The 19,911-nt window shown below is 44.7% G+C and overlaps 2 protein-coding genes across 2 annotated transcripts; one reads left to right on the top strand and one right to left on the bottom strand.

The window, feature by feature from the left end:
• The first annotated feature begins 100 nt into the window (after positions 1-100).
• Positions 101-9,927, top strand: tctn1 (tectonic family member 1). The gene is made up of 14 exons (XM_064308122.1): positions 101-1,423; positions 2,247-2,364; positions 2,714-2,847; positions 3,031-3,182; positions 3,455-3,557; positions 4,380-4,492; positions 5,305-5,325; positions 5,759-5,902; positions 6,332-6,457; positions 6,620-6,705; positions 7,043-7,183; positions 7,695-7,854; positions 8,342-8,473; positions 9,281-9,927. The coding sequence occupies exons 1-14, from the start codon at positions 1,033-1,035 to the stop codon at positions 9,425-9,427; spliced, it is 1,968 nt and encodes a 655-aa protein (XP_064164192.1). The 5' UTR covers positions 101-1,032; the 3' UTR covers positions 9,428-9,927.
• Positions 9,928-11,414: 1,487 nt separating this feature from the next.
• On the bottom strand, positions 11,415-18,724 carry LOC135239460 (voltage-gated hydrogen channel 1-like). The gene is made up of 6 exons (XM_064308125.1): positions 18,496-18,724; positions 14,530-14,769; positions 14,312-14,416; positions 13,391-13,622; positions 12,792-12,904; positions 11,415-12,084 (listed from the first exon to the last, which is right to left on the bottom strand). The coding sequence occupies exons 2-6, from the start codon at positions 14,710-14,712 to the stop codon at positions 12,028-12,030; spliced, it is 690 nt and encodes a 229-aa protein (XP_064164195.1). The 5' UTR covers positions 14,713-14,769; positions 18,496-18,724; the 3' UTR covers positions 11,415-12,027.
• Between the last annotated feature and the right edge of the window lie 1,187 nt (positions 18,725-19,911).

Genomic DNA, 19,911 nt, shown 5'->3' with positions numbered 1-19,911 from the left:
GGCAATGGATCAAGGTCATTCTTTCCACTGGTTTACAGAATGCTCTTCAACTCGAATTCCGACTTGGCGTCTCAGCCACACTTTAGATTTTTCCCCCTAGACATATATGATACCCAACATAATAACCGGAGCATCACAAATTGATGTCTAGTTGCCTAATCAAGACGACCATACTGTTGACGTCAGGGTACGGTTGATCACAGCGATTACGTCTGGACAAGAATGAAGAAAATAATCTAGATCAAATGCTTTCTCTCGTAAATGTTCCATCATTAAATATTACTTAGACCTCACAGAAGGTAACTTCAAGAAGTGGATTTGGCATGTCTGTAAATTTCTGGATGTAAAAATGTAAACGTCTGATGTGTAGTCCCGTGGAATAACTGAATCCGTGCAATTATTTAAACATTTAAAAGAAATAATGGTTTCTTTAGTGAACTCATGGCGCAATCGTCACTTTCCAACATAGGCCTAACCCTAAAAAGGACCAATCAAAATCACGATTTTCAACAGGACTACACTCACTAATATGGAAGTTAATTAACAACACATACGTAATAACATAGAATGCATTATTGTATGCATATAAATTATTTCCTGCTGCCTGATATTAAGCTTAAAATAACAGCGTGCGGCTTCACACGCCTTTAAACTGAAGTCGTGGTTTATTATATGCGGATGGGGTCACGGCACTGACCCTTGGACACTATTTGAGAACAAAAAGGCACAGGAAAATGAGCCAAGGTTAAACGGTGAATCGAGGAAACGGCGGCCATTGTGGCTCAAACCGCGTAGACAGTCTCGTGTGTACTTGAGTCGAAATGGCGTAAAGGAAGCTTTCGATACTTCCGTAGCAAGTCTAACGTTGGATTTGTTTTCTCCTTGAGATGCAATTTAATGGATACAAAAATGTATCCTATGTTTCAATGTAGGTGAAATCCATTGGGGAAATTAGAAAATACGTCGTAATTGATTATTATATTTTTACCCCCATGATTCCGGGCTGAATTCCTGGTTACGGTAGCTAGCTGTATGTTACTAGGGATGATGGACGTGCTGGTGTGCGTCTGTGTTTTGTGGAGTTTGGGGGATGCGATTTTAAGCGCTAATGCACAGACCGACTATTTTAACTTAACCACAAGCAACAATGAATCAGCCACTGTCATACCTACGCTTTTTGACAGCACAACGCCCAGTGGTACCTCAGGCACTTTGTCCGTCTCACCTGGAACTTCGTTCACCGCGTCAACCACAGACAACCCGCGAAGTACTGAACCGACGGAGACAGTCACTGAAATTTTTACGAGCACAGAAGTAAATGTATCACTTGAGACAACCAAAACAGCAACGCAGCCCACTCCTACAATTTCGGGGTCACAGCCTTTGCCGGTCTCTGGTTCCCTTCCTCCTCCTGTTACGGACGGTAAGATATTATAATACCACGGAAATTTAGCTAGCTGTTCTAGCACAGTGTTTCTCAGTCTCGGTCCTGAGGATGCATTTGTATCCTGTTTTTGCTACAGCCTCTTGCTTGTTTATGGTCGTTGAACTCGTGTTTATTTCACAATTTTCCCCTTAAACTTATTAACACACAGAGTTAAATTGTCTTTGAACTCTGCTGTCTGCATTTTCACCAATTCATCATTTGCAATGCACAAGATGCAAATGTGAATATGGGACTTCTTCATGACATCATGCACGCATAGCTATTTCTGATATAAATGGTCTAAAAGGATAAATAATCCAGTGTGTCTAATTAAGAAGAATGAACAGTTTTTAAAATACTGGGATTGCAATCGTGGTTAGAATGTAAACCAGCAGGGGTCCCCAGGACTGAGCGAATGCCAGTCCCAATGTCATTCCACCTATCTAACTAGGACGTACTTGCACAGACTTACAGTTGCATTTATTCTTTATTCAATGTGCGGAAAATTCTTGTTTGAATTATATTTTTAAATTTGTATTGGAGAGGATCTCGATGTACTTTTGGATCTAAGGCAGGGGTCTGCAACCCTGGTCCTGGAGAGCCACAGGCGCTGCTGGTTTCCCTAGTTACTGTGCACTTATTTAATCAACTAGAGCGGTCGATTACACAGTTAACTCACTTTACCTGGTTACTTGGGACCGAACTGTGTGCTGATTTTATGGTGAAAACAAAAACCAACAGAACTTTGGCTGTCCAGGACCAGGATTGCAGACGCCCGGTCTAAGGTTGCTGACACGCTATTTTTGTACTTGTTCTCTAGTTTCCAGTCTCTGCCCGTGCAATCTGCACGAGGGTCGGTGTGACGTCAACTGCTGCTGTGACCAGGACTGCGTCGGGGACTTCAAACTCTTCACCGAGTGCTCAGTGGAAAAGCTCGTGAAAGTTTCTCTTACGTCATATTTACATTTGCGCTCTTGCTAGCTATACCACACATAGGCATTTATTATTTAAGTGTCGAGTAACTGATATGGAAAGTTATATAAACCTGGCTTATTATACATATTGGTTTGGCCAATTCGCTAACGGACTGCTGTGACCATTGTGTATATTTTCTGCTTGGTCTTTTGCATTACTTATTTTCCTTCATTGTGGCGCTACATCTATATTTAAACCAAATGGAATTTAATCCTAATCTGTACCAGTACCGGCATCGGGGTGCTTAGACAATTTGCTGTTTTAAAATACAGTTTTTCTCTAAAATGAATTGGCGAGTTTTTTTCGTTGCAGTGCGAATACACAGATGTGCGTCCAGGACACCGCGCGCTATTCGCTCAGCACCGCAGCAGATGGCTCCGCGCGCGTGCAGTCCTCGGTCACACAGGAAGTCAACTCCGATGTCTTCTGCATCCAGACAGCCAACTGTAAGTGCTGGAGCCTTTTAATTTACAAAATGTTTGCATGTGTCTCTTCAATACAATTACGCAAGATAACCTATATGCATTACTATATGAGTATTGTAACATAATGGCAATAAGAATCACATAATTTGGAAAGTCATTTGTGAATTCATATTTCTCTTCCCGATTTATTTTCCCCTGAACCAGATGGGGCAGGGCTTTCCTTCGTCCCACCCGAGGTGCCCACAGATGGGAACTTTGATGCCCTCTTCAGGCGCTTTGCAGGTTTCTTCTTTGACTCCATGGGTGCCAGTGATGTAACGAGCAAGCAGGACCTCCAAATTGTGCCTGGGTACAAGGTGAGGCTCCACCCACCAGTGTTCTATCAAACTGGCAGCAGAGGTTGCAGTGATGAGCACAAACACAGCTGGCCATTCTAAATAGGAAGAAAATGGGGGGTCGAATTAAAACAAGAAATGAACTTTTATTTTAAACCCGGCAGTACATTCAGAAAATGGTCTCTATGGGCAGCCAGGATGACAGTAATGAAGGGAGACTTCTTTAGCTGAAGGAGGGAGCGTTGTGTAGTTATGTGATGTGTTGTTGCTCCTCTCCTGTCTTGGTTCTACAGTATGGTGATATCATCCAGACCCAGGAGGATACGGGGGAGAGCGGGTTCCTACGGCTGCCGACTCCCGCTGGCTCCGCCCACTGCACGGATGCGAACCCAGCTGGTATGGAGCGTGCCACATTCAGATCAGCTAAGCCGGTTATCTCAAACTCCAGGCCTGGAGGGCCGCAGTGTCTGCAGGTTTAACTCCAGTCCTGGAGGGCCGTAGTGTCTGCAGGTTTAACTCCAGTCCTGGAGGGCCGCAGTGTCTGCAGGTTTAACTCCAGACCTGTAGGGCCACAGTGTCTGCAGGTTTAACTCCAGTCCTGGAGGGCCGCAGTGCCTGTAGGTGTCATACCAGTCCTGGAGGGCTGCAGTGTCTGCGGGTTTAACTCCAGTCCTGGAGGGCCGCAGTGTCTGCAGGTTTAACTCCAGTCCTGGAGGGCTGCAGTGTCTGCGGGTTTAACTCCAGTCCTGGAGGGCCGCAGTGTCTGTAGGTTTAACTCCAGTCCTGGAGGACCACGGTGTCTGCAGATTTAACTCCAGCCCTGGAGGGCCGCAGTTTCTGCAGTTTGAACTTTGTAGGGCCACAGTGTCTGCAGGTTTAACTCCAGTCCTGGAGGGCTGCAGTGTCTGCGGGTTTAACTCCAGTCCTGGAGGGCCGCAGTGTCTGCGGGTTTAACTCCAGCCCTGGAGAGCCGCGGTGTCTGCAGGTTTAACTCTGTAGGGCCACAGTATCTGCAGGTTTAACTCCAGCCCTGGAGAGCCGCGGTGTCTGCAGGTTTAACTCCACTCCAGCAGTTGTGCGCTGAATTTGGCAAGGCCATGAGTGTGTTTGGGCTTTTTTGTTGTATTGTGTTTTGTGGGTGAAATTGCACTGTGTTCATAGTAAGCGTCAGTAGTTAAGTGTCAGTTGCCCTGTTTCTTTTGTGTTCTCTTTCCCCAGCATTCCTTCAGGACCAAACATCCCAGTGTGTGCGGTCCTTCCGCTTGGAGCAGGACTGTGAAACGCTGCCATCCTTGAACCTGCAGACTTACACCAGTTTCCGCATCCTGTCTGTAAGTTCGGCCCACTCCTTACTCACCTCAGGGACTCCGCCGCTTTCTCTGCCTCACCATGACCATGTCCGAATCAGTGCATTTGCCTACTATTGAGTATACAACTTGTATACTCAATAGCAGACAAGTGTGCTGATTCAGACACAGCCCGTGACTTGTTCAGTTTCTGAACTCACCATGACCCCGCCAGCAGTACATTCAGTCACTGTGACCCCACCCCTTTCTCTGCCTCACCATGACTCCACCCCTTTCTTGCCACTCCATGACTCCACCTGTTTGTTCCAGAAAGCCGTGAGAAATGGATCCTGGGTTTAGATTCAGGTTACATTATTTATACACTCTTGATGAACCATAAGGTTTTTACACACCGGTAATTATGCACCTGGGTGTCTACTAAAGCTCAAGGTCATTGTGTGAGGTGTCACCTGTGGTTTGTCTCAGTAACTGTGTAGTTGTTAGCCATAACCACCCCACACCATACTGCCACCCCCAGTTACCTGAAGCCTTAAAAATAGGAAGGAGCAGGACAAGCTGATTTTGAATGGCGATTTTAGGCCCATATGTGTCTCTGTTCATCTCTTCTACTATTACTCTGCTTACTTCACACAACAATCACAGCCTTTTGTGATGTCACTGTAACACCAGACACTGTCTTTTGTGACTTAATTGTCACACTGCCTTTTGTGACATAACTATTACACCACAGACATGGGTCCTGTGATGTGACTGTAACACCACAGACACGGGTCTTTGTGACATCACTATAGTTTTTATGGATTTGTGTCTAAACTTTTTTTTTTTTCTTCTTTTAGGCAAAAACAGGGAACATAACTGTAAGTCACCAACTCATGTCCTTATATTCTTCAGTGTTTTTTGTGTGTAATCACTGCAGTGGATTACAGCTAAGTGAAAAGTCTGCTTGATCTGTACTATGTGCTGTGGGTCTCAAAAGAGTCTTTTCAGCTTGTGGGGACCTCTTTATTTCGGAGCAAAGGGCCATGATTAAGGGTTGAGAAAGTTGTGTGAAACACTGTGTGGGCAATTCATTCCACTTTCTCTTCTGTTGTCCTTAAGACAACAGTGGAGTTAAACCTTTTTTGAAAGACAGTAGACCTGCTGGAAAATGTCAGAAACAGGCAAGCTAAGCATGTTTGTGAATAATTAGATTTTGTTAAATCGAAAAAGAAGCTTTTGCTGTCTTCACACTGTCACCTGAGGAGAGGGAGGTCTTCCTGACGAACCCCCCTCTCGGTTGGTCTCCTCCAGCGGGTGGGCGTGGCCCTGACCTCCGTGGCGCTGCAGTCGCTGGACGGGACGCGTGTGCTCGCGGACCCTGCCGACGGCTTGTATTTTGGGCCGGCACTGCTGGGGGCCGGGGAAGGACCGGTGTGTAACAATGTGGTGCTCCAGGTGAGATGGGGCGGGGGTCAGAATCAAATGGGTTTACTTGCAGGGCCCAAGATAGAAGTTTAGTAATTCATTAGTAAAGGAAGTTTCATTTTGGAATTAATTTGATGCTTTAACTCTTTACATGTAGGTAACGTTTGAAAATGGTACTGCGTGTCCTGTGAGAATTTTCAGCGGAACATGTTATTTACCAAAAAGTGTTATTTACCGTACGAAAATTTTTTTATTCTGAATATTAGTGAAAATGGATGTTTAAGACCTTCGATAATCTGCAGGATTTTAGCTGGCGTCTGAAGGATTAAGGTATGGTAAGTAATCACCGGACCCAGGTGTGAGTTGTGCTGACAGGGCAGTGCAGGGAAGCAGGTGCAGTCTAATTACAGGAGTCAGCTGACCCCTGTGCTGAATGAGCGCTCTTCCTGGTCCCTGCAGGTGGGTTACCGCGTGACCTACGGCGGGGCGGGGGAGATCGTGGGCGCGGCCGCCTCTGTGGTGCTGGGGGCCGTGGACCAGAGCACCCTGCCGATACTTCAGGAGTTCACTGTCACCTTTGTGCAGGTACAGCCCAGCACCCTGACAGCCCCGTATTTACCTGTAAAATCCCTGTCTGTGCTACAGTAGCACTTTCAAAGGGCTTTTGTATGTCCAGTACTTATTTTGAGATGCAGCTGTCATATTCATGGGGAAATCACCCGTTTCATTATTCATTTAATTTTGCAGGACACGGAGCCCAGGGAACTCCCGTCCAGTGGAAACCCAGGCTATGTGGTTGGGCTCCCTCTGGTGGCCGGAACAAGAACAGCAGAATATCCTTTAAGCTTAGAGAGTAGCTCTGATTGATCTAAGCTACCTGGGCTAGATCTGGACATTGCTTCCACTGCTAGCCGCTCAATACCAAAGTGCTGAAACCAACCATTTTACACCGGGGCCCACACACCCAAACCGGCCACTGTACATCAGATACCTCACACAGTGGCTTAAGGGTTTTGGGAGTGGCAGGTTTGTGCATGAGCACACTGATGTAGAGCAGCTGGTTTGTGTTTGAGGTCTCTGGTGTAGAGCAGCTGGTTTGTGTTTGAGGTCTCTGGTCTAGAGCAGTCGGTTTGTAGAGTCGTGGTTTTGGTCCCTAACGGTTCCCCTCACGGGCGTGGTTCAGAGCGCAGACAGGAACGGGGGCCTCACCCTCTTGCGGAGCCCCAGGGCAGAGCAGGACTGCCTGGGGGCCACAGGGCTGCGCACCCCTGTCCGATTTGGGGTCAATGCAGCATCTGGATGCACCCTGAGGTGAGACAGACCGTCAGCACAGTGATCCTGACTCTGACACTTTAACACCTGAACTCTTACCTTTTAACACTGACGACAACCTCTGAAACAACACACCAATTTGAAGAGTAAGTTTTTTGGAATGTTTTAAAAGAATTCTAAGTCAGTGTTCTAGAACCTCGTTGCTTTCATTTACCAGTAGTGATTGTTACATCAATATTAGTCAATGTTTAATTAAGAACATTCTAATCTCACATTTGTGATCTTATACCTTAAAGGGTTAACAGTATATTTTAACAGATGCTTCAACCCTTTAATCTTAACGCTGACACTTTAAGTCTGATACTGTGATACTGAGACTTTCACTCTCATGCTAGCAGTCAGACTGATAGCCTGTTCCCATGGGTGACACCATGGCCAAAGCTATCCCAGAGTTCCCTTTAACCTAACCCCCCTCCCCATTTCACACTTCATGTTTCTCTCTCTCTCTCTCTCTCTTTCTTCCTTCCTTCCTTCCTCCCCCCCCCCGCAGATTACCGGAGGCTGCTAACTGCTCGCTGGTGTCTGAGCTGATCTTTGGGGTGCTCAGGGGACCAGACTTCCCAAAGTTTGTGGCCTCTTTTGGGAACTCTCCTCCTAACGTGGTCTTGGACTGGGTGCCCATAAAGAACCGAACCGCGTCCGCCACATCGGTGAGCCCATCCTGCTTCCGCCTCGGTGTTGAGCGAAGCCGTAAAAAATATCTGCTTCTGATCCAGCAAAAATATGTTTGGAAGCACAGCCATATTTAATGAAATGTGTCACATTTAATGTTAAAGTGTATTAACATAAGTACAGTATATTCACAAGACATGAGCCTGTATGCTGAGTATAAAGACATGTTTTGGCTTGGTGGAGCTGATCTCCTGCTTATCCGCACTACAGAAGTCCAGCCTCGAAGATACTGAACAGAAATAGATTGTTATAAAGGAAAAGCTGTTGTTTGAGAGAAAAATCTTCCAACATGTTTGAAGTCATTTTTATCCCTTATTTTAATAATTGGAAATATACTGCTGATAAACAATGGGAACCAGATATAGAAATGAATGATCTGATTAGCCTGTCACTTGTACAGGTCTGATTTCATTGGCCAGTTACTGGTATGAGTCTGAATTGATTGGCCAGTTACCGGTTTTGCAGGATGCCGTGAGCTGCAGTATTCCTCTGTCTCTGGACCTGGAGGTGAAATGGACTAAATATGGGTCCCTGGTGAACCCCCAGGCACAGATAGTGAGCGTGACGGAGGTGATCCAAACCAACACAAGCAGTCTGGTAATGCGCCACTTCACTCTACAGGACAGAGTATCAGTTCTGTGTATTTAAACCTTTGAAGTATGAGATCACAAATGTGTGATTAGAATGTTCTTAACTGGAAATTCTAATGCTGATATAACAATCACTAGGCCCTGAAAGAGTTCTAGAACACTGAACATTGAAAAACATTCCAAAAACCCAAAAGAGAACTGTGGATTCTACATGGGGATGGAAAGTATCAACATGTACCCATGTTCCCAGTATAATTCATAATCCTTGGCTTTGCAGCTCTGAAATATATTGTTTGAAAGTTTAAATTGAACCCTAGTGAAAGTGTTTTCACAAACACAAACCACCAACACTATGTGTCTGGTACAAGGTGTAACATTTTCCTTTGGTACTAATCCAGGGTCAGTTTAACTTGTTCGGCACTAAGTGGCTGCAGTTGGATTGCAGTTGGGTTGGCTGAACCCAGATCACCTCTTGGGGCATGACTACCCACGAGCTCCCCCTTAATAATGTCGTAACTATTTACCTATGAACCCTCTGTGAACATCCATCCAAAAGCAAGAGGTGGACACTCCTGGGGTCAGAAAGTAAAAGTCCTGCTGTGCAGTTCTACCAGCCATGAACTCAGCCAGCTGATTTCACTAATTAGCTCTACCTCCTGGCTGAAGAATTGTGTTAATTAGTAAATAAAGTTGACTGGAACAAAATACTGGGGAGGACTTTTACTTTCCAAATCTGGATTTTCCATCTCTGACCAAAAACAGCATGTGGCTGATGCTGTAACTTCTTACCCCCCCCCCCCCCATGTGTGTGCAGTCCTCCCTCTTAGGTGGCAGCGACTTGCTGCTCATCTCCACCTCCGTCACCTTCATCGACGTGTCAGCTGCCGCACAGCCAGGCTACAGAGCCCCGCCCACCATCGACGCCAAGCTGCCGTACGACTTCTTCTTCCCCTTCGTCTAAGGCTTGGAGGGGGGGGGGAGGAGGAAGTGGGGGAGGGGGCAGCCCTGTGGACTCGCTCACATTGTTAGCTGGGAAGGGGGATTGAGAAGAGACAGCTGCCCTGATTTCAACCAACGAGGACGCTTTCTCTCTCCAGCACAGCAGAAAACTCTAACTGGGGTGGCTCCCCCCTCTTTGGTGGTTGGTGAAGCCTGACTTTCAACCTCCACTTAGGTGAAGGGGTCACCTGCCAGTCATGCCCTTCCAGGCCTAGTCATACTTTTCAATCGAGTTTGGACTTTGTCATGTGCACTACTTCCTCAGGTTCTCTTTTTATGCAAAGTCATATCAACTTTTTACTTTCAGCTGTTAATTTATTCACAGTTCAATGTGTGTGTTTGTGTTTGTTTGTGTGTGTGTGTGTATGTGTGTGTGTGTGCGTGTGCGTATGGTGTATAGCAATTATTTTGGTAAAGATAGTTTTGATACCACTTTAATAAAAGTTTTAGTTTTATAAATTATCCCAGAACACATTTTAGTTTGTTTTTTTATAGAAAAGCTTGCACAACAGGGGCTTTTGGGTGGCTCATCCTGTTAAGGCAGTGTTGCAGTGGATGGACCGCAAGGTTTGGTAATGAGTCAGAGCTCGGCCAGTGCTGCCTGGGACCAGCAGTCCCGCAAGGTGAAACAAAGTTGTCTGTAGTGTCGCCCAGAAAGGGGAGGATTCAGATCCACTTTAACACATTCCTTTACCTTACTTCCCTCGAATGAGCTGTCGTGTGATTAAATTTGCAACATGCAAAAAGTGAACTTAACAGGTGCTCTCAAGGGAGCGTAGATGAGGAACAAACCAAATCGGAACTGAACAGCCATGTCCTCTCTTCTTCATCTGGTGGAGCATTGCATTGTGGGATTCCCTTCTTACCGGAAGCTTGCATTTTACACTCTTTGGCGGGAGGGAGAAAAAAAAAATGGAACGAAGGAATGTGATTTCTCCCTCTACCTTTCATAAATTGCAAACGAATGCCACTTGGTGTAAACAACGCTCTGACCCGCCATTTTAGAGATTCCCCCCTTGGAGCAAGAGCAGGGAACGTCTGGAAGAAAGCACAAACCTTGGATCTGAACGCACAGGGTGACCGTGCCTCGCTGCTCGCCAGTGACCCCTCTGGCCAATCGGGCACCTGCAGTCTGCCTGTACAAGCTGCACACGAGGAGCCCTCCTCTGACTCATGTATGTGTGAGCTTAACTGCTACAATGCAGTGTGCAAACCAGCAGCAGCCTGACTCTGTGTGTTTTAGAGCAGTGGTTTTCAACCCTGGTCCTGGGGGCACATTGTGTATGCTGGTTTTCGTTCCAACCACAATTGCAATCTCAGAATTTTAACAAGCTGTTAATTTTTCTTAATTAGGTGTTTTTCATGTTAAAAGGAATTATTTACCATCTTAAGCCACATTATTTCAGAAATTGCTATGCATAGCATGAAGAATAAAATTTTGAATTCTTCGTTATCTATCAAATGATTAGATTTAGTGGCCAGGTGTCCACACTTTCCCCAATTAGGAACCTGTTGATTTACATCAGTCTTCATTTTGATTAGTTAAAAAGTTTTTTTAACCTCTTTACATAATCGTCTACAATATAGCACAATGTGAATATGGGACTTTTATTCTTTATGGCATGCATAGCTATTTCTGACACAAGGTGGCTTAAGTGGGCAAATAATCCCTGAGAAGCACCTAATTAAGGAAAAATAATATCTTGTTAAAATTCTGAGATTGCAATTGTGGTTGGAACGAAAACCAGCATACACAGTGTGCCCCCAGGACCAGGGTTGAAAACCACTGTTTTAGAGGACAGCACAGGCTTCTCTGTCCTCTTCCAAACTGATAGTGGAGGTGGCAGCACTGAGTGTAGCTGGTGACTGGAAAAGCATTCAAATCAACACACTTACTGGAAGGACTGAAGAGGGGAAACACGTAGTTCAGTGTATTGTTAAATGGGAACTTCTTTCATAATTCAGGTTTTTTATTCTCATTCTCACATCTATTGTAATGAGGCGTTCTATACACAGTTCCCTTTTAAATATAGATATGAAATGCACAAGCACACTCAAATAGAGTTTCTTAAAAGTAATATGCAGTAATCACAGTTCACATTTGAATTTCTAGCTAATTTTATGTGTTATCTACATGACCACCCTCAGTAACCAAGATTACTGGACACTGGAGCTGATGCATGTTTAATAATGGCTTTGGCATTTGACATATTCCCTAGGAATAGCTCCTAGGAATATCCAAAAAGATACTGAATCTTATTGTAACAGTGTGGGTTAGTTGAAAATCTGAAGCCTGGCATTTTAGGGGTTTGGGTTAGTACTTAGGCGTGGCCTCTGTCTTGCCCTCCTCTGCGGATCAGCCGCAATTTCAAATCACCTGCGCCGCGCTGATGATTGACAGTCATGACCCCGCCTTCCCTCGCACGACGGCAGTCGGTCGGCTCAAAGCAAAGTCGTCACGTGGAAAAAGTGGCTTTAAAGACAGGGCTGCAGCGTTCGTGGACTTCTATCCAAAAATAAGACGGGAGATGAAAATCCTCCTTTCTCCCCCCCGGCGCACGCTCAGAAGTCGATGCCGTGCTGGCGTAGGAGTGCACGCAGCCGCTTGTTCTCCTGTTCCTGTGAGAGAGGAGAGGGGGAGGGAGGGAGGAAACGGAAGGTACTGAGCATTCGGTGAAATTCCAGAAGGTTCTTGGAGCAATGAGGCAAAATACAACCCCAGAAAGGAAATATAACCGGCAGTCAAAAAAGTACAATTCTTTAATGCTTTTTTCCGTTTTGTTTAGCAAAAACAGGTCTCTGGCATCACCTGCATACCAGTTCATTTTTTAAACAAATTTAAAATGCTGGAAACCTTTATTTTCAACAGGATAGAGTAAAATTCTTCCAACAATTATGTTCATTGGAACAAACAGACAAATTCAGTGAAGCATGTACAAGTATAACTGTTTTGGCAAAAGTGTAATTATTTCAGGACCTTAGCCCTTCGAGATGCTGATTCACTGTGGTCATTAAAGACAGCATTTATCTTTTATAAAAAGGGTGATGATCCCTGTGTCACAGTCAAATTACCAAAAATAGGACTTTCGATCTCAAACCCCCTACATCTGTTTGGCCACATAATCCTTTGGAATTTCCAACCCACTTTTATCCCCAGGTCATCACTGCAAATGAGAAATGGCTCCACTGATCTCACTGGTCATTCTGTGTAAGAAATAAACCACGCTGTGGTTTTTCTTTGCTTTTTGTGAACATTAGAGCCATGCTGGTTTTTTTTGCCTTTTTCATTGCTTCCCCTGGGTCCCTTTGGAAATGAGCTGACTCACCGCTGTGGAGTGGAGCCCTTGGAGGTCGCTGACCTGCTGGGTCAGGTGATCATTGGTCTCCTTCAGCTTCTGCACTTTGTGATTTGCGCGGGTCTTCACTGAGATCAGGATGCCTGCAACCACAGATCCAGAGCCGTCATACGAGAGAGCTCAACACACTGATCCAGGGTCAGTGCATGTGCTTGTGTGTGTCTGTGTGTATGTGAGAGAGCTCAACACACTGATCCAGGGTCAGTGCATGTGCTTGTGTGTGTATGTGTGTATGTTAGTGGGCTCAACACACTGATCCAGGGTCAGTGCATGTGCTTGTGTGTGTCTGTGTGTATGTGAGAGAGCTCAACACACTGATCCAGGGTCAGTGCATGTGCTTGTGTGTGTCTGTGTGTATGTGAGAGAGCTCAACACACTGATCCAGGGTCAGTGCATGTGCTTGTGTGTGTCTGTGTGTATGTGAGAGAGCTCAACACACTGATCCAGGGTCAGTGCATGTGCTTGTGTGAGTCTGTGTGTATGAGTGTGTGTATGTGAGAGAGCAGGGGTGGGGGTGTGGGTGTGAGAGGATGGCTCTGTGCGTAACAGTAAAGTGCCCGCACGCTCACCGTTGACGATCCTGGCCACCCTCCACAGCCGGAGCAGGATCAGGAGGCCCATGCCGTCGAAGGCGTCCTCGCTGGACACGTAAACGATGTCCAGCACGAAGGACACCACCACCACCACCGCGTCGAACACCTCGAACTTGTGGCGGAAGAACTCCAGGCGGTAGGCGTACAGCTTCCCTGCCAGCTCCACCATGAAGAAGGTGAGGAGGACGAGGCTCAGGTAGTGGAACACCTGCGAGGGGGAGGGGCCAAGACAAGACATGCCCACCGGCGCAGAAGGACACTCGTATGGATGCTAATTTAATTTCACTTTACTGTGCTTTACCCAGGAAGGACTAGGGCTGCCTTCAAGATGCAGAACATTTTCAAAATACAATATTCTATGCCGATACTGCTAAGTTTACTTAGAGCGGTTCACAACATCCTGCGTCAGTCTCTGTAACCTGGACCCAGGGAGCAACAAATTTAGGAAAGGGTGTCACACCTGTACACAATCACCCCATCAGCAGCCATAGTAACAGAGCTCTGCAGCTGAAAGCTCTGCTTCACTTCATAAAACAGCAGCATTTCCTCATCCTGAATGCAGCCTCGTTCTCACTGGCGATGGTACTCGGCCAGAGAGGCTTACAAACACAGCAGCAGTTTGTACAGAAACTAATGATCAGAAAACAGATGCTTACAAATAAGAGGACTGCCAAAGAGCCACATAGTTCATGCGATTTATTTATTTATTTCTGATTTACAGGTGGGTTTTAGTGATTTACAAGTGGGTTTGTGATTTTATGGGTGGGTTTTTGTGATTTACATGTCCTTTAGTTTCTTGGGCATTACAAACCAGCCTCCGCTTTAGCCTCTGCTAAGTGAATGTAATGCAATTCAACAGGTGTGTTTGTGTGATTCACAGATGCTTTTCAGACTCACCTGAGGGGCGATCTTCCCTGTATCTGCCTTGATGATTGACAGGTCTATGAGCAGCTCACACAGCACGAACACAGCGTCCAGGATCACCAGGATGACCACGGCGATCTGCCGAGACACGAACCGACGTGTCCACCGGGTCAGAGAACACACCGGAACAAACAAAGAGCGGCACAGGAATTCTGACACTGCAAGGGGGGGGTGGGGTGGTCTCATCACACCTGGAACTTATCTGAACTGAACAGCTTCCGCAGGGAGCCCCGGAAGGTCACGGGTTCAGGGCTCAGCCCGGCGGCTTGGCCCGGCGGCTCACGGGGCTCCTGCACCTCCTCCTCCTCCGGCCAGTGGGTGATGTTCTCATAATCATCCCCCACCGCCGTGAAGTGCCTCAGGTACCAGGACATGGCGCTCGCCCTCGGGGGGGGGGGGTCCTCTGGGATCAAGCTTCCTCTCCAAAGAGCCTGAAAAGGAGGGGTCAGTATTAATGAGTTCCAGGCCCTCCTTCCATTCCTCCCTTCCTCATGTCTAATGGTAGGTATGCTTTCTGCCACACTGTTTTCACCCGCCCATTCTCTATAGAGCAGGGGAAGGAAGGGTGGAAGAGCGAAGCTTTTCCGAAAATTTGTAGTAGGGATTGGAGCTGTCAATCACTGACTCACAAGAGCCAGTCAAATAACGTTTACTGTCCAAAGGAGGAATACTGTGGCTTGAACATTGACTGGCAGGTAAGCAGCCTTTCTTGACAACGATTTAACCAGAATTATTTCAAAGAATTAATGTTATCTAAGGCAGTTGCACTGAATTCAGGGAGCAGGTGGTGACTAAAATATGATCAGCAGCAAGAAATTTAACATTGTGATGCTATGCAGTTTTATTGTGTATTCAGACATGGGTCAGTCTAAGGTCAACATCCAATCTGTGCAGTAATTGGAAGCCATAGATAGACTTGCACCAGACCGGCACTCCTCTCCTGATAAAATATATGGTCCGTCTAAAGTTAGAGAATCAAGTTAACGCGTGAATGACAGTGGACAGTCACAGCTGAAAATGCTTTCTCTGATATGAAAAGGATGCGTTATGCAATAGATTCCTAAGTGTTTTGGGGTTTTGGTTGCATTTATTTGGGTCTTAATGAATATGATGACCCTAATTATTCTACAGTGACAGTAGCTGTGCATTACAGGCAGAGGTGGACACTGCTGGGATACTTGAATGACAAGACGAAGGCTGAGTGGAAGAAACACAACAGGTAATAAAACTGCACGTCCCCAATATTAATACACATTTTATGTATGCATTAATGCGGCCCTTATTTTGTCAAAATTATCTTCCTCGCAGTCTGTGAAGTTCATTCATGCTTTTATGCCTATTTGCTCTTGCTATCTTATATACGAATTGACGTAAAGTGTAAAAATAGTCAGATTTCCCCAGACCAACAGAATTCTTATAATTTAAGTCAAATTTCAGTTAAGGTTAAGGAGGTTCAGATGGGATTCAGTAAGCCTACACTCAGTGGCCACATTATTAGGCACAACTGCTCCCTAACTTAAGTAGTCTGTTCCTCCAAACAGCAAATCATGTGGCTGCAAGTCAATATATAAAGCGTGCAGATATGGTGAACGAGTTTGCCGTTCGACCAAACATTAAAATGGGCGATCCAAGCATGACTTCGACCATGCTATGATTGATGGTGCCAGACGTGGTGGTTCCAGCATCTCAGAAACAGCTTCCCTCCTGGGATTTTCATGCTCCACAGTCTCTAGAGTTTACATAGAATAGTGCGATACATTAAAAAAAAAAAAAACATCCAGTGAGGGGCAGTTCTGTGAGCAAAATGAGGCCAGAGGAGAATGGAAAGACTCGTTCTATCATAAAAGCCACAAATGCTCCAATAACAACTGTTTACAACAGTGGTGTGCAGCAGAGCATCTCTCAGTGCAAAAAAGCGTCGAACCGTGAAGCAGATAGGCTACAGCTGCAGAAGAGGGCACCCAGTTCCGCTCCTGTCTGCTAAGAACAGGAAGATGAGGCTACAGTGGGTGCATGATCACCAAAACTAGACAGCTGAAGATTAGAAAAACATTGCCTTCTTTGACATTACTCGATTTCTGCTGTGGCATGCACATGGGTGGGTCAGAATTTGGCGTAAACAGCATGAATCCACGGATCCATTCTGCCTTGTGTCAATGGTGCAGGCTGCTGGTGGAGGTGTAATGGTGTGGGGAATGTTTTCTTGGCACACATACTGAGCTGCATTTGAATGCCACAGCATGCCTAAGCATAATTGCTGTCCGTGTGCAACCCTTTATGGCTACAGTTCTCCACCCTTACTTCCAGCAGGATAATGGGCCATGTCACAAAGCACACATCATCTCAAGCTGTTTCCACGAACACGACAGTAACTTCAGTGTACTCCGATGAGTGGACCTGCTCAGTCTCCAGGACTCAGTCCAACTGAGCACCTTCGGGGTGAGGCAGAGCGGGAGGTCTGCAGCATGAATGTGTGGCTGAAAGCAGTGGGGTCAACATGGACCAAACATCTCTGAGGCAGTGGTCTTCACACTCAGCCAAGGGGACCCCTGTGTATGATGGTCCCATAGTTTTAACAAGCTGCTAATTTGCCTTAATTACTCTTTTCCTGTTTTGACGGATTAGTTACCCTCTTTAGACACATTATGTCAGAAACGACTATGCATGCCATGAAAAATAAAAGTCCCATCTTCACATAGTGCTGAATTACAAATTATTACATAAAGAGAGGTAGGCCTACATATTTCAAATAAAAAAGCGAGGTGAATCAACTGGCTCTTAATGGCTTTGCAAATGATAATGAGCAAAACCACAATGCACGTTTGACTTGTTATTTTCTTTGCCGTTGTATTCTTCATTATCAACCAAATGGAGAGTTAGTAGTGTTAACATTTTCACCAATTAGGAGCCAGTTGATTTGCCTCAGTCTTTAATTTAAATCAGTTAAAAAAGTTACCTCTCCATGTCATCATTTGCAATATAGCAAAATGTGAATGTGGGACTTTTATTCTTTTTACAGCACGGATAGCTATTTCTGACATAATATGGTTTAAGAGGTTAAATAATCCCTCAACACAGCAAAAGCATAATTAAGACACATTAACAGTTTGTTAAAACCATGGGATTGCAGTTGTGGGTGGAACAAAAACCAGCATACACAGGTGTCCCCAGGACAGAATTTGACAACCACTGCTCTAAGGAATGTTTTCAGCACCTTGTTGAATCCATGCCGCGACGAATTTAGTCTGTTCTGGAGGCTAAAAGTGGTTCAAGCCTGTGCTAGACAGGGACCTAATAAAGTAGCCAGAGATTGTATTTGCTATTGTCGTCACAATGAATTTGCACTAAGACGCAATACACGAAGTAATAACGCACAATTCTCTTCCTCTTTAACTGGAACTGCAGACCAAACATTGTGTAAGATCCAAGTTCGTTCACATGGAAACCCAAAACATCGTTTACACAATTAGTTTGAGGAAACTGATTGCCTACAACCATTTGAGGTCTCAACTGAGCGTTTGAATTTTAAAAAACTTATTTTAATTCTGTGAAACGATTAAACTCAATTTTAAGCTGCGATTTCATTAAGATTTTACGGTGTTTCGCGAAAGCTTAGCCCATTTGCACTGGGATCGTTCAGCTCGTTCTTCACATTGCGAGATAGCGTACTTCTGTATTAGCTAGCATTATGTTGCAGGTTTACGACTTTTTGAATATTAAGTGTACAATGATCATTTATTAAGTTTAAATATGAATATCGACACAATTCTTAGGCAAACAATAAGAGAAAGACGTGCTTGTCGTCCCATGGATTTCCCCATGAACCCCCACGTCCTGCAGCGTGTGGATAAACTCGTGATTTCCTGCGAGTAAAAAATGCCTTGGCATTCTCCGCTGTTGATAGGATAATCCCGTTTTGTTTTAATTTTGCTAAAGATTTTGGAAGATTCCGTTTTGCGTTACAACAGCGAAAGGCGTGAGGGCATATATAAAAAATAATTTTAATGTAGCTACTTTAAGTCATATTTATGTAGCTACTTGACAGAAGTAAAATCTCAACCTTGTGGATTTGTCATTTTAATATTGCACAGCAATTTCTGAGGAACTATACCTAAACTTATAAATTAGATAACAGAAGGAGCTTAGATGTGCAGTACCTGTAAATTCCCGATACTTCTCTCCTCATTTAACTGTTGATATTCTTCTTTTTTCCACCGCTCCGAAAAACTTTAGACCAAAACTCCGCCTTCCTCCTCGACTCTTTCTCTGAAAAAAAAAAATAGCAGGAAAGATCCGCTCCGGTCGTCTTCCAGAATCCGGTCAAGTTCCGTTATTTGATACAACCAGACGCTGTATTTGGAACCGCGGCAAATGACGCGATTAGTTTCTTGCTACTGATATAATACGCTGGTCAGAATAGTCTATTGTATTCTGCAGTAGGTTACAGGTTAAAGACGCAATTCCACAGCTATTTTAATGTTTTTTTTAACCATTATAAACTTCTTAATATATTGATTTGTCGTATTAACTGTTAATGTTTATTTATTTTTTCATCATTTATTGAAAATTAAAATGTCCCGACCCGAATGTACCAAGATTAAACCCTATACCCGCTCGTACATCCAAACACATTTGTCAGTTCCGATGCTGTCCAGTAGGTGGCAATCTTAAGCTAAACATGCCTGGAAAAGGGAAAAGGTGTGTGTTCTAATTATTCTCACGTTAAGATGCATGGCACCCAAAATCACAAAATCAGTGAGATCTTTCTCACGTTCGTACGTACAACTCATATAGCTTCTTATTTGGAAACCAAAAAAAAAAAAAAAAAGCATTTAATCAATTTCAAAAATATATTGAGGTACATGATAATTCTCACGATAAACAATTCTTTTATCATTACTTTAATAGTATTGCTTCTGTGAACATGAAAATGTATCAGAATAAAAGCTTAAGGAGCATAAGGACAGTGACCTAAAAAGGGTGAAAATCCCCATTCAATTCAGGCTATAAAGTCAAAAAGAGCAATTATGGTGAGTGATAAACAGACAATATTACAATGACTTCATTCATTTAAAGGGTACAGTACAAGAAGTATTTATTTTTTTAAAAAGAATAAACTCATCCTTGATGAGCAGCCATCGAATGAGTTTAGAAGCATTCGGTTGGATCTGAGCAGAAAAAAGGGGTTTCACTTCAGAACTCATCCTGCGGCTGCTGTAAGCCATCACATCACATCATTGAAGACAAGTTAGCCAGTTCCAGTGCACTATACAGAAAAAAACCTAATGCACACGCACCATACTAAAACGTGACTAAACAGTCCCTGCGTTCGTACTGCATGCTGCACCTGCACCTCAGGGCCAATTGTTTTTGCTTTTTGTTTATCAGGGAGGCAAGTTTTTGTTGCATTTTCCCTTTGTATTCAGTACTTCAGAACCACCACAGGATTTGGACAGGACACCTCATAAAACATTTGTTACTGCTGGAAAAGGAGCTGGTGGGCCAACAAGGGGCACTCCTCTCTGTACCGCACAGTGATGGGGACACTGTGCTGCAGGAGCTGCCGTCCTTTA

The sequence above is a fragment of the Anguilla rostrata genome, chromosome 14 (assembly GCF_018555375.3).
Source record: "Anguilla rostrata isolate EN2019 chromosome 14, ASM1855537v3, whole genome shotgun sequence".
Taxonomy (NCBI): Eukaryota; Metazoa; Chordata; class Actinopteri; order Anguilliformes; family Anguillidae; genus Anguilla; species Anguilla rostrata.
Note: the sequence above shows the minus strand (reverse complement) of the source record. Positions and strands in the feature narration are given on the sequence as shown.